The sequence below is a fragment of the Protomyctophum parallelum genome, assembly GCF_964188405.1.
Source record: "Protomyctophum parallelum genome assembly, chromosome: 19".
Taxonomy (NCBI): domain Eukaryota; kingdom Metazoa; phylum Chordata; class Actinopteri; order Myctophiformes; family Myctophidae; genus Protomyctophum; species Protomyctophum parallelum.
The window spans coordinates 10,982,254-10,995,507 of record NC_139717.1 but is presented as its reverse complement, the minus strand read 5'-3'; the positions used below and the strand labels follow the sequence as shown (position 1 = coordinate 10,995,507).

Below are 13,254 nucleotides of genomic sequence, written 5' to 3'. Positions count from 1 at the left end.
ATAGCGTATACATCAAAGACATTTACATAGTTAGATTTGCCAAATAAGCCATAGTGTTTTTAAAACAAGCCCAATTTGTCCCCCCATAACACATCATTGATATGGTAGTGCAGTTACAATATAGTACAGGCTATTTTCAAGCTAATGCAGAGTTGCATTAGCCTCCTGTGGTAGAGTAAGGTGCATAGTTTTGTGGAACAATCCCAGTGGTCTGAGGCATGCAATCACAACCTGTAAAACATGGGAGTAAAATGAACATTTCTTTGAAGATTGTATTGAATGGCCCCTTCCTATTGTACATCATAGACCTTTTGACTCTATACTCATTTTGTATGTCTGTGGCAAAAAGTTTTGAAGAGTTTTGACAAGAATGTCCACCACCAGCTAGCATGGCAATGACCCCTGGTCACACGTACTGCAATCCCTTTCACGTTCACTGTCCAATATAGCAAACAAAAATAGCCAATATACAACCTGTCCATCATGGTGACAGTATTAACTCTCCAACCTGTCCATCATGGTGACAGTATTAACTCTCCAACCTGTCCATCATGGTGACAGTATTAACTCTCCACCCTGTCCATCATGGTGACACTATTAACTCTCCAACCTGTCCATCATGGTGACACTATTAACTCTCCAACCTGTCCATCATGGTGACAGTATTAACTCTCCAACCTGTCCATCATGGTGACAGTATTAACTCTCCACCCTGTCCATCATGGTGACAGTATTAACTCTCCACCCTGTCCATCATGGTGACAGTATTAACTCTCCAACCTGTCCATCATGGTGACAGTATTAACTCTCCAACCTGTCCATCATGGTGACAGTATTAACTCTCCAACCTGTCCATCATGGTGACAGTATTAACTCTCCAACCTGTCCATCATGGTGACAGTATTAACTCTCCAACCTGTCCATCATGGTGAAAGTATTAACTCTCCAACCTGTCCATCTTGGTGAAAGTATTAACTCTCCAACCTGTCCATCATGGTGACAGTATTAACTCTCCAACCTGTCCATCATGGTGACAGTATTAACTCTCCAACCTGTCCATCATGGTGACAGTATTAACTCTCCAACCTGTCCATCATGGTGACAGTATTAACTCTCCAACCTGTCCATCATGGTGACAGTATTAACTCTCCAAACTGTCCATCTTGGTGAAAGTATTAACTCTCCAACCTGTCCATCTTGGTGAAAGTATTAACTCTCCAACCTGTCCATCATGGTGACAGTATTAACTCTCCAACCTGTCCATCATGGTGACAGTATTAACTCTCCAACCTGTCCATCATGGTGACAGTATTAACTCTCCAACCTGTCCATCATGGTGACAGTATTAACTCTCCAACCTGTCCATCTTGGTGAAAGTATTAACTCTCCAACCTGTCCATCTTGGTGAAAGTATTAACTCTCCAACCTGTCCATCATGGTGACAGTATTAACTCTCCAACCTGTCCATCATGGTGACAGTATTAACTCTCCAACCTGTCCATCATGGTGACAGTATTAACTCTCCAACCTGTCCATCATGGTGACAGTATTAACTCTCCAACCGGTCCATCATGGTGACAGTGTTAACTCTCCAACCGGTCCATCATGGTGACAGTATTAACTCTCCAACCTGTCCATCATGGTGACAGTATTAACTCTCCAACCTGTCCATCTTGGTGACAGTATTAACTCTCCAACCTGTCCATCATGGTGACAGTATTAACTCTCCAACCTGTCCATCATGGTGACAGTATTAACTCTCCAACCTGTCCATCATGGTGACAGTATTAACTCTCCACCCTGTCCATCATGGTGACAGTATTAACTCTCCAACCTGTCCATCATGGTGACAGTATTAACTCTCCAACCTGTCCATCATGGTGACAGTATTAACTCTCCAACCTGTCCATCATGGTGACAGTATTAACTCTCCAACCTGTCCATCATGGTGAAAGTGTTAACTCTCCAACCTGTCCATCTTGGTGAAAGTGGGCCAGCTCTCTCTGAATATTTGATGGCTCACTGGCAGCCTCAATACCAAGCCTTTGTTAATGTGTTACGCTGGGCATACGTGTGCGTGTGTGTGTTGTGTGTGGGTGTGGGTGATATTTGCTGTCTGATGTGTGAGTGAGCGTTACACAAGCAAACCTGCAGGGAGAGAGTGAGAGAGTGCGGAGCACACTGAGCAAAGGGTCTTATTAAACCGTGGTTATACTTTCCAGCGAGCCACACAGAGTTCAACAAAAATACTACACAATAAAAACATAATGGAGAGAAACTCACCGAAGTTCTCCCCGCCCCAGATGTCCATGGCGGTGTCATATTTTCCCAGGTGATTGAACCACGACTTGTCAATCACAAAGAGCCCGCCTGCGATGATAGGAGTCCTGACGCAGAGAGAGAGAGAGAGAGAGAGAGAGAGTTAGTAATTAGTGTTAGTGTTTATTAGTGATTATTGCTTTTAATTCTTTGCTTTCCTAAACAATTCTTGTTTTCTTGTCCTCTCCCCTAATCACTAATGAAGGGAAGATATATTGTGATGTAATGAATTCATAAAATTGCTTTGTGCGTGTGTGTGTGTGTGTGTGTGTGAATGTGTACGCACGTGTGTGTGTACATGTGCGTGTACGTGTGTGTGTGAGTGTATGCGTATGTGTGTGTGTGAGTGTGTGTGTGCTGCGTGCGCGTGTGTGTGTGTATGTGTGTGTGTGTGTGTGTCACAACAGTACTGTGTATCTTGAGAACCGCCCGAGAGATTAACTTTCTGAGAACCTGAGATGCGTCAAGTCAGGGGGTTGTCCAAAATCTATAGATAAATCTGCGAATCCCCATGGAGTACCCTGATGTTTTCAACATGACATCAATCCCCATGGAGTACCCTGATGTTTTCAACATGACATCAATCCCCATGGAGTACCCTGATGTTTTCAACATGACATCATAGCACCGATGACCATCGTCTGGCTTGGACTTCATATTTGGAATGGCATGAACTCCATATATGGGCATAAAAAGGACACAGACAGAAAGATACAGAAATATCCATCCTATATTAAAATGGGAGGGCTGGCGGGTGGGCGGACCTCTAACCATATAAGGAGTTCCCAATGCAGCTACGCCCAAATATGGAGTGTGTTGTCTAACCTCAATGTGTCGTCATGGCATCAGCCGCAAACCATCGGCTCCATATATGGGCGCAAAAGGGGTGATGCCCATAAATGGCCATATACTGATGACATATACAGAGATCCGGTTGTCCAATGCCACAGATGGGACTGATATGCCCATATAGGGTCATGTGATCGTGACATATGATGTCATCAGGAACTGCTATTTAAAGCCAGCTAGATGCATTCTGCATTACTATAAAGCAACCTCAGAGCGAATCAATACACAGTAAGATTGAAAGGAGGGTGGAAAACATTAAGACAGGCTCAAAGCGAAACACGACGACAAGACAAAACATAACGCTTGAAAGCCGGTTAAAATGTGTTCTTCAGGGGAAACGGAGCAAGTCTTTGAAGAACTGAAGGTTTTCGGAGACTCGAATCAGCCACTCGACGACAAGGAAGATGTGGAGTGTGCCAGTCACCTGTCTGGTAGTTACACAGACATAGAAGCATGTTCCAGTGACACAAACCTCGGACAACAATCCGGAATTGAAGAGCAGCAATTACCAGAGGACCCGTTAGCACAAAGTGAGGTCCATGGAATTCCTCCTATATTCATGGCAGACAGTAATTTCGACCTCACGACCAACCAAATGCAATACCTCACGACCAACCCACTACCACCAAACGAATACCTCACGAATAACTCACTACCACCAAACCAATACCTCACGACTAACTCACTACCACCAAACCAATACCTCACAACCAACCCACTACCTCCAAACCAATACCTCACAACCAACCCACTACCACCAAACCAATACCTCACGACTAACCCACTACCACCAAACCAATACCTCACGACCAACCCACTACCACCAAACCAATACTTCAATGTATATGACCCCAGGACCGGCTCTCTCCAACCTCTCTTCCTCTACCACCCGGCTACCACCCCTCTACAACCTGGCTACCACCCTGCGGCCACCCAGCTCCAACCTGGTTACTACCCCGCGAACACCCAGCTCCAACCTGGCTTCCTCCCCGCTATCAGTCCGCTACAGCCTGGCTACCACCCGGCTACCACCCCGCTACCACCGCAGTACTACCACCCTGCTACGGCCTCGCAACCGACCTCACTGGGAGAGAATGACGGAGCCTTTCAGTCAGGCATTCCCGATGCAGGTCTACAAGTGTTGTACCATGGACACTCCGAGCATCTTACTGGGACTCACTTTAGTCCATACGAGGGAGGAGAAGACGAGACAAAAGACAAAGAGGAAGCTACAGACAATGGACAGATCCCAGCAGAGAATGGACAGATCCCCTCGGCAGCCTGTGAGCAAGTCTCCAGCTCTGTAACCGTCCAGACGCAAGCAGGAGACACTGATGCACCAAGTGCTTGCAGTCATCAACAGTCTGCGCAGACTTCGGCTCGACCAGGAGCAGTAAAGACTCGCGTGAAAAGGAAACCCCACACCTGTATACATTGCGACAAGAATTTCATTAAATCGGACAACCTGAAGCATGTCCACAGCGGAGAAAACCCTTACAAGTGCAAACATTGCGACAAGAGTTTCCTCCAGCTGGGTGACCTGAACAGACATGAGCGTATCCACACGGGAGAAAAACTGTTCCACTGCCAACAGTGCGACAAGGCTTTCAGTCGGTTTGACTCTCTGACGAAACACCAGCTCGTCCACACTGGAGAAAAGAAATTCCACTGTAATCAGTGCGACAAGAGTTTCAGTCAGTCGAGTAACCTGAACACGCACCTGCGCCTCCACACGGGAGCCAGACCGTTTCACTGTAAAGAGTGTGACAACAGTTTCAGTGTGTTGGCTCACCTGAAGTCCCACCAACGGCAGCACACTGGAGAAAAACCTTACAAGTGTGAACAGTGTGACAGGAGCTACACTCGCTCGGCTCACCTGAAGGCACACATGCGTCTCCACACAGCCAGTTAACCACTTAGACCCTGGTCTAGACTTGGCAGACCTTGACCGGGCGGCCTTATTTCGCACCAAATATTTTTGCCACAATTAGCCCATTTAATAGCCCACTGCTATTTGAGGCTAATGTTCCCCCAGAATACGGATGTTGGTGTTCAAGTGGTTAGGTGTTCTGGACAGACACCAGTTTAATGTTTCCACTGTAAACATTTAAGAGGGCCATCCGGGAACAAAAAGAAGAACCATCTGGAAGGATTTACTGTTTATACTAGAGGCCAAGCAAAACTCTCGCCTGCAAATTTCAAATCAGCCTTTTATAGGGTGACTTGGCCGATTTTTGCAACACAAATTGCAATACAGATGTTGTCCAAACATTGCGCAAATCGATACACATCATCTCTATAGTCACGTGCTCAAGACGGACTTGTCAGATTTGAGGGGCGGTAGCCCCTCCTATGTCCAGCTGTTAGTGTGTGTGCAAACACAAACTTTGTCCTACACAAATGCTATTGACAATGAATGGAGAAACATTGCGTAAGACAAACATTGAAGACGAAGGTGAGGACACAAATTCAGAGAATTGGAATGTAGGGATGGAGCTTGTTAATCTTTATTGATAACGAGCACCTTATGGATCAGACTTAACAGAACCAGTATCTTTTACTAGGGCCTTCCAATACTGTACTTTTCTAACAGACGGAAGGCAATTGACCTTTTTACCAATAACATAATATTAAAGAAACTGTTAACTGGTTTATGTACAGTTTCTTTAAAAGCATCATTCTGTTTACCCGGACAGCACTGGTTGGCAGGTATCAATACACTTTTAGATTGACATGTTTGTGCCAGCATGGATGATTAGTTATTTCTTGATTGCCTCTTGTCTTGATTGTTTAAACATTAAGTGATGGGCCGCTATGCTCGATAACAGCCCAAAGCTTATTGATAACGGGTACTCAATAAGCTTGTTATCTGTTTTTTTCGGGAATCGGTTATCGAGATCCATCCCTACCGGAATGAGATGATATATGATGATGTACGATCATAAGAGCGCCCCTCACTTCACATGTGTGTGATTTTTCATATTCCATCCTGATTGGCTAAGGTTGGCATCTAAAGTTTGCAGGAGTGGTCCATTTTGAACAAAATGCCTCAAATCATGAATACAGCTTTATATTGCCATGCAACCTCACATTGGCCTGTTATAGTGCCACCAGGAGGCCGATTTTTTCTAAACACAATTTGTTGCTGTTACTCGTAGATATTTGTACAGTGCATATTCTACTACCTGGCCTGGTGCGGAGACCTGTGCTCCGAGGAGCAATCTTTTTCTAGTTTGTTTTATTTTATTTTGCCTATTTATTTTGACATTGTTGAAAATATTTTGACCCAAATGACTAGGGACGTTATGTTGAAAGTGTTCAAAATAGCATGGAGTACCCTGATGTTATCAACATGACATCATAGCACTGATACCCATAGTCTGGCTTGGACTTCATATTTGGGATTGGCATGAACTCCATATATGGGCATAAAAGGGACACAGACAGACAGAAACATAAATCTCCATCCTACTGTATATTAAAATGGGGCGGCCTGCGGGCAGACCTCTAACCATATAAGGAGTTCCCGATGCAGCTACGCCCAAATATGGAGTGTGTTGTCATGACATCAGCCGCAAACAATCAGCTCCATATTCAGCGATCTCCATATATGGCCAAAAAGGGACAAGGGCTTATACAGAGATCCGGTTGTCCAATGCCACAGATCCGACTGAGATCCGACTGTGATCTTGGGGCGATGTCCATATTTGGCAATAATGAGATAGAAGACCTATGAGGTCATAAGGCAATGCTATTTAAAGCCAGCTAGATGTATGGATATTTAAAACAAGAAGCATAGTGTAACAGGAGGATCTGAAGTCAGAGATCAATCTAATGCCGGCACCTGGGGTTTTGGATTAGTCTTGTTCAGCAACCACAGAGCATATTAATACACAGTGAGATTTAATCTTGTACAGCAACCTCAGAGCAAATCAGTACACAGTAAGATTGAAAAGAGGGTGGTGAACAAGACAAAACATAACGCTTTAAAATGTGTTCTTCAGGGGAAACGGAGGAGGTCTTTGAAGACCTGAAGGTTTTCGGAGACTCCTACCAGCCGCTTGACGACATGGAAGATGTGGAGTGTGCCAGTCACCTGTCTGGTAGTTACACAGACCTCGGACAACAATCCAGAATTGATGAGCAGCAAGTGCCAGAGGACCGCTTAGCAGAAAGTGAGGTCCATGGAATTCCTCCTGTGTTCATGGCAGACAGTCATCTCAACCTCACAACCAACCCGCCACCAAGCCAATACCTCACTACACACCCACCAGCAATGCAATACCGCAGTACCAACCTGCCACCATCCCAATACCTATATGACCCCACAAATGGCTCTCTCAAACCTCTCTACCCTGCTACCACCCCTCTAACACCTGGCTACCACCCCACGTCCACCCAGCTACAACCTGGCTACCACCCCATGTCCACCCAGCTACAACCTGGCTACCACCCCATGTCCACCCAGCTACAACCTGGCTACCACCCCACGTCCACCCAGCTACAACCCCGCTACCACCCGGCTACCAGCCAGCTACAACCTGGCTTCCACCCGGCTACCAGCCTGCAAGCACCGCATTACTACAACCCTGCTACAGCCTCGCAACCGACCTCACTGGGACAGACTGATCAGTCAGGCATCCCGGCAGAGAATGGACAGATCCCCTCGGCAGCCTGTGAGCAAGTCTCCAGCTCTGTAACCGTCCAGACGCAAGCAGGAGACACTGATGCACCAAGTGCTTGCAGTCATCAACAGTCTGCGCAGACTTCGGCTCGACCAGAAGTAGTAATGATTCGCGTGAAAAGGAAACCCCTCACCTGTATAAATCGCGACAAGAATTTCATTAAGTTGGGCAAACTGAAGACGCAGCAATATGTCCACAGCGGAGGTAAACCTTACAAGTGCAAAAATTGCGACAAGAGTTTCCTCCAGCTAGGTGACCTGAACAGACATAAGCGTATCCACACGGGAGAAAAACTGTTTCACTGCCAACAGTGCGACAAGGCTTTCAGTCGGTTCGACTCCCTGACGAAACACAAGCTCGTCCACACTGGAGAAAAGAAATTCCACTGTAATCAGTGCGACAAGAGTTTCAGTCAGTCGAGTAACCTGAACACGCACCTGCGCCTCCACACGGGAGCCAGACCGTTTCACTGTAAAGAGTGTGACAACAGTTTCCGTGCGTTGGCTCACCTGACGGCCCACCAGCGGCAGCACACTGGAGAAAAACCTTTCAAGTGTCAACAGTGTGACAGGAGCTACACTCGCTCAGCTCACCTGAAGGCACACATGCATCTCCACACCACTTAGACCCTCTGGTCTAGACTTGGAAAAACTGTAGCGGGAGGCCTTTTCTTGGTCTATACAACAGCGAATATCTTCGCCACAAATAGCCCATTTACAATTGATTTACATTGAGGCTAATGTTCCCCTGCAGAATAGGGATATTGGTGTTCAAGTGGTTGGGTTCTGGACAGACACCAGTTTAATGTTTCCACTGTAAACATAAGAGGGCCATCCGGGAACAAAGAGAAGAACTCATTTACTGTTTCTACTAGAGACCAAGCAAAACTCTGGCCTGCAATTTTCAAATCTGCCTTTTATAGGGTGACTTGGCCGATTATTGCTAAAGAAATTGCAAAACAGATGTTGTCCAAATATTGCGCAAATCGATACAGATTATCTCTATAGTCACGTGATCAAGACGGACTTGTCAGATTTTTCATATTCCATCCTGATTGGCTAAGGTTGGCATCTCTAAAGTTTGCAGGAGTGGTCCATTTTGAACAAAATGCCTCAATCATGAATGCAGGGTTAAATTGCCGTGAAACTTCACATTGGCCTGTTAGCGCCGATTTTTGCTATCACTCCTAGATATTTTGTCCACACATCGTGCAAATCGGTACACATTATCTCTATAGCCAAGTCATTAAGACGGACCTGTCGGATTTTCATATTCTACTACCAGGCCTGGTGGAGAGGAGCAATTTTTTTCTAGTTTGTTTAATTTTTTTAATATTTTGACCTAAATGACTAGGGACGCTATGTTGAAAGTGTTCAAAATAGCATAGATAAATGCCCTTGCATGTGGCCGGGCGAAATGCAGTACCATGTGTAAATTGGCACATTTATATATATATATATATATATATATATATATATATATATATATATATATATATATATAAAGTGCAGCTATGTCATCAAAAACCCTAGCGATAAAATATCTAAATACGTTATATTAACAAGTAAACATAGATAAGCATCTTGCTTATCTTGTTTGTAAACAATGACAAAAAGATAATAGGTTGTGTGGTGCAATAATGGGAATGATTATAAATGCAATTACTCTTTGGCAAGATAATTCAAGAAATGTAGTGAGGATTGTATTTGCTGGGGGAGATGGGGGGAACCGATGCCTCAACTTTAGCATGTCACTATTTTCAGATTGTCTAAGATAACATGTACGCCACACTTCAGAATAGGGGGGCCAACAGCCGGAGACCATGGCTATGTGGGGGTCCTTGGCATGGTAACGTTTGGGAACCCCTCCTGTAAGCATCTGTAACACTAGCAGACTGGTACATAACCACACCCTCAATGGTACATAACCACACCCTCAATGGTCTCCATTTTACTCTGATGATCCCACTAATAAGCCTATTAATTCACGCACACCCGCACGGTGCAGGGTGAAACCCTGGTGGGTTGGACATTATGCGTCATCAAGTCCTCTTTGGCTATTGCCAATTGCCCTGCCCGCTCCTGCAAGCAACAGCATGTTTGTGTGTGCGCGTGCATGCGTGCGTACTGTATGTGTGTGCATGTGTGCGTGCGTACTGTATGTGTGTGGGTGTGCACATGTGAGTATGTCTGTGCATGAAAGGGAAGTATGTGTGCACACATTTGTATATGCATTCATTTTTGTGTACTGTATGTGAGCATCTGTTTTAATAAGATTGTGGTTGAATGTGCGTGCCTGTGTTTACCTGATTGGTTCAGTAGGGTCAGCTCGACGAGCACGCTGCTCTGGAGACAACTGTTCCCACTTAAAATGAAGACTCCAGTCAAAACCTGGAGAGAGAGAGAGAGAGAGAGAGAGAGAGAGAGATTAGATACAGTTGATATATGATTCAGGATGGTTGACCCATGGCACACTTGACCCTGGGTCACTATATGGTGTTGAGAAGCTTAGGGAATTCATTACCCATGACTATCTAAAGTGCGAAGGCCCCCCCCCCCCCCCCCCCACACACACACACTAATGTACGGTAGCTACTTTTTCTATTCTTTAATTAGAATCCTGAAAAAGTTACAGTTTTGGACATATGAGGTTTAGACCCGACAGACAACGTAACGTCACACCAATGTAAAAAAATAAAAAAGAACTTTAGTATTGGAGTCAGAATGAGTGTATCTTGTTTTTGCACTTTGTACTGGCGTTTTTTTGGAATTAATCTGCAGTACAGATACCGAATCCCTCTCTGCGTGCGTGCGTGCGTGCGTACATGCATGCGTGCGTGTGTGTCTGTGCGTGCGTGTGAGCAAGTCTTTAACTATGGTTGAACTGTGAGTGCAGAAGTAGGCCTACCTGAGGGCATGCATTGGCACTCTGTGGGTAACTTGTATGAGCGCAGATATTATGCAGTGTACTAAAAAAATGCAGGGATTTTTTCCAGTCTAGTATCTCAATATAACCTGATTTATTTAAGTCTGTCCAAACACAATTTCTCTACTGGGATCATAAAGTCATCAACAGACTGTAATGAGATCAACGGTCAAGCATCTCTCCTCTGAAGTTCGACCCACGTTGCTTCAACATTCTCATGAGCCAGTAAACTAGATCAAAGCAGACCAGACAAATCAGTGCTCTTAATTTAATCCATATACAAGGGATATTTTCAGTTTAATGTAGGCCAATCAATTAATGTGCAATTAGCCCCTTGTTGCCAAGCTAAACCTAAACTGGGAATCTATAGCTACAGTAGTGATACAGAAATAAAGCATATCTGTATTGTGGTGTCTCGCTGAGGGACCGTGTGCCACCTGACCACCTCCCTGGAGAGAGAGAGAGCAGGGGAGGCGGAGTTGAGCACAACAGGCTGGGCTGCATCATAGGAGGCAGGTACTATCACAATTACCTGCTGGAGGGCTTCAGATGAGCAACACCTGTGCTCCCAGCCAAACACTTCAAGAAGCCTCCCTCCCCCAGCACTCGCTCTTGACTCTCTCCGTGGCAGGTTGGTGCGCGGTCTGGCGGTAAGCGAGCACACACTCCCTCACAATATATTCTATAATCCAAGTATGTCAGACTGACTCTATCTTTCTCACCTCATAGGATCACTACTGATATCCGGGTCCCCGTTGGGCTCGGCTGGGAAGGAACTGGCAAGTACTTGGCTCGGAGGATGTGGAACTGGCAACCACTAAAACAAAGACTATTATACAAAGCCCCAGAGCGGCCATCTTAGGCTCACCTGTGTCTGGACGTCCCAGAAGACTTTAAGTAATAGAATGCTGAACTTTTAAGTTGACGAACCGGGAGCCTGAGTTTATTATTATTATTTCCAAGTTCAAACCCTGTGTATATTATTTGGTTTCAATAAATGAGTGCCACACTCTGGGCTCAAACCTGTTCCCTGCCTGTCTGTTTCCTGACGTTGGTTTCAATCCTCACAGTATACAGTATGCTTATCTTTTAGGTCATGTATGAACATTTAGTGTGCTGTAAACGTAAGTAAAATACAGTGATAATTGTTTAAAGGCCAGACTTTGGTTTTAGTCATAGTCTTTTGAGTAAAGTGTCATTTTGTAATTAAGTTTTAGTCACATTTTAGTCATCCGAAATGTTTTAGTTAGTCGACTAAATCTACAGTTGATTTAGTCGACTAAAATGTGTTTTGGCGGGCTTTGGTGGCATCATAATGGTTGATTTTACACTTGGTTGCATGCTGAAAATATCCGATCTACAAGCTTGTAGATCAGATATATATCAGTACACCTTTTCTCCACTAGTCCCTCCCTAACATTTTAGTCTAGTTTTTATTTGTTGACAAATTTGCGAGTATATTTAGTCTTAGTTTTCATCATCATAGCTTAGTTTTCATCATTGAAATAAGGTTACTGTAGTCAACATTTTTCGTCATATCTTTAGTCGGTGAAATCAACACGGGCTGAGGTTACCCTACAGCGTGGAACCTGTCCAATGTTCTGGTACCGATTCAATGGCCGCTGCTACAAGTACGTCGCCACAGACCTCAGCTGGGCCAACGCAAAGCTGAACTGCTTGTCTCAAGATTCCAACCTGTTGTCCAGGTAATGCTTTATGGTGTCGTCCACTCACTGTGAACAGTTTTTCTATTGAGTTGTACTTGAAATTTACTGTAATTCTGCAAACTGTTAATAAATCAATCAATCGATCAATCAAAACCATCCACAGCGTGGGTGAGCACAACTTTGTTCGAACCCTGATCAAGAACTTTGACCCTATGGAGGAGAGGACCTGGTTTGGACTCAGTGACATTCACAAGGAGGGTGAATGGATGTGGTCTGATGGCTGCACAGTTAGACACACCTTTTGGTTTCAGTGGAGAGCCTGACAATATAGGTGGAGGTGAAAACACTGTGGTTTTACAAACTGGAATACTCAATGGGCTGACTTGGCGTGCCATCGCCATTATCCTTCTGTTTGTGCATCTCGTAGAGTCTGTCCCCAATTAACCCATAACATAGCATAACATAATGCTAACACCAAAATGGGTTCCCGCCCAAAATGGATTAATCTGTCTGATTCAATCCACTGACGTACAAATAAAAATGTACATTCAAATATATTCAAGTGTTTATTGTTTACTGGAGAAATCAATTTCAGCGTGTCGCCGTTATAAATAAAATGGGCCATTCGTATATTAAAGCTCTATTAGAGCCTCTAGATGAATTATTTCTCTCTTCCCCAGTTACAATATATAACTTTCTGCCATTTAGTCATTACCACAAACCTGTATCACTAATATAAGCTGTACTGTGAAATGTCAAATAATCTTACTTAAAAATAAGTAATAATGTTAAACAATATTTTGATCAAC

General features: G+C 44.5%; 2 protein-coding genes across 5 annotated transcripts in view; one reads left to right on the top strand and one right to left on the bottom strand.

The window, feature by feature from the left end:
* Positions 1-13,254, bottom strand: part of galnt14 (UDP-N-acetyl-alpha-D-galactosamine:polypeptide N-acetylgalactosaminyltransferase 14 (GalNAc-T14)) — a 137,238-nt gene that overhangs the window by 28,410 nt on the left and 95,574 nt on the right. For all 4 annotated transcript variants that reach the window (XR_014570788.1, XR_014570789.1, XR_014570790.1 and 1 more), the window contains exons 8-9: positions 10,159-10,243; positions 2,284-2,387 (exon numbers count right to left, since the gene is read on the bottom strand). Coding sequence is in view for 1 of the 4 variants with exons in the window: in XM_083791060.1 (XP_083647186.1) it covers positions 2,284-2,387; positions 10,159-10,243 (189 nt within the window). In the remaining 3 variants the exon portion in view is untranslated. The remainder of the gene's footprint in view (positions 1-2,283; positions 2,388-10,158; positions 10,244-13,254) is intronic.
* Positions 10,728-12,768, top strand: LOC310876344 (lactose-binding lectin l-2-like; the record flags this gene model as incomplete). The annotated part of the gene is made up of 4 exons (XM_083789868.1): positions 10,728-10,738; positions 11,410-11,428; positions 12,360-12,484; positions 12,609-12,768. 4 exons carry the CDS (start codon positions 10,728-10,730, stop codon positions 12,766-12,768), a joined length of 315 nt encoding a protein of 104 aa, XP_083645994.1.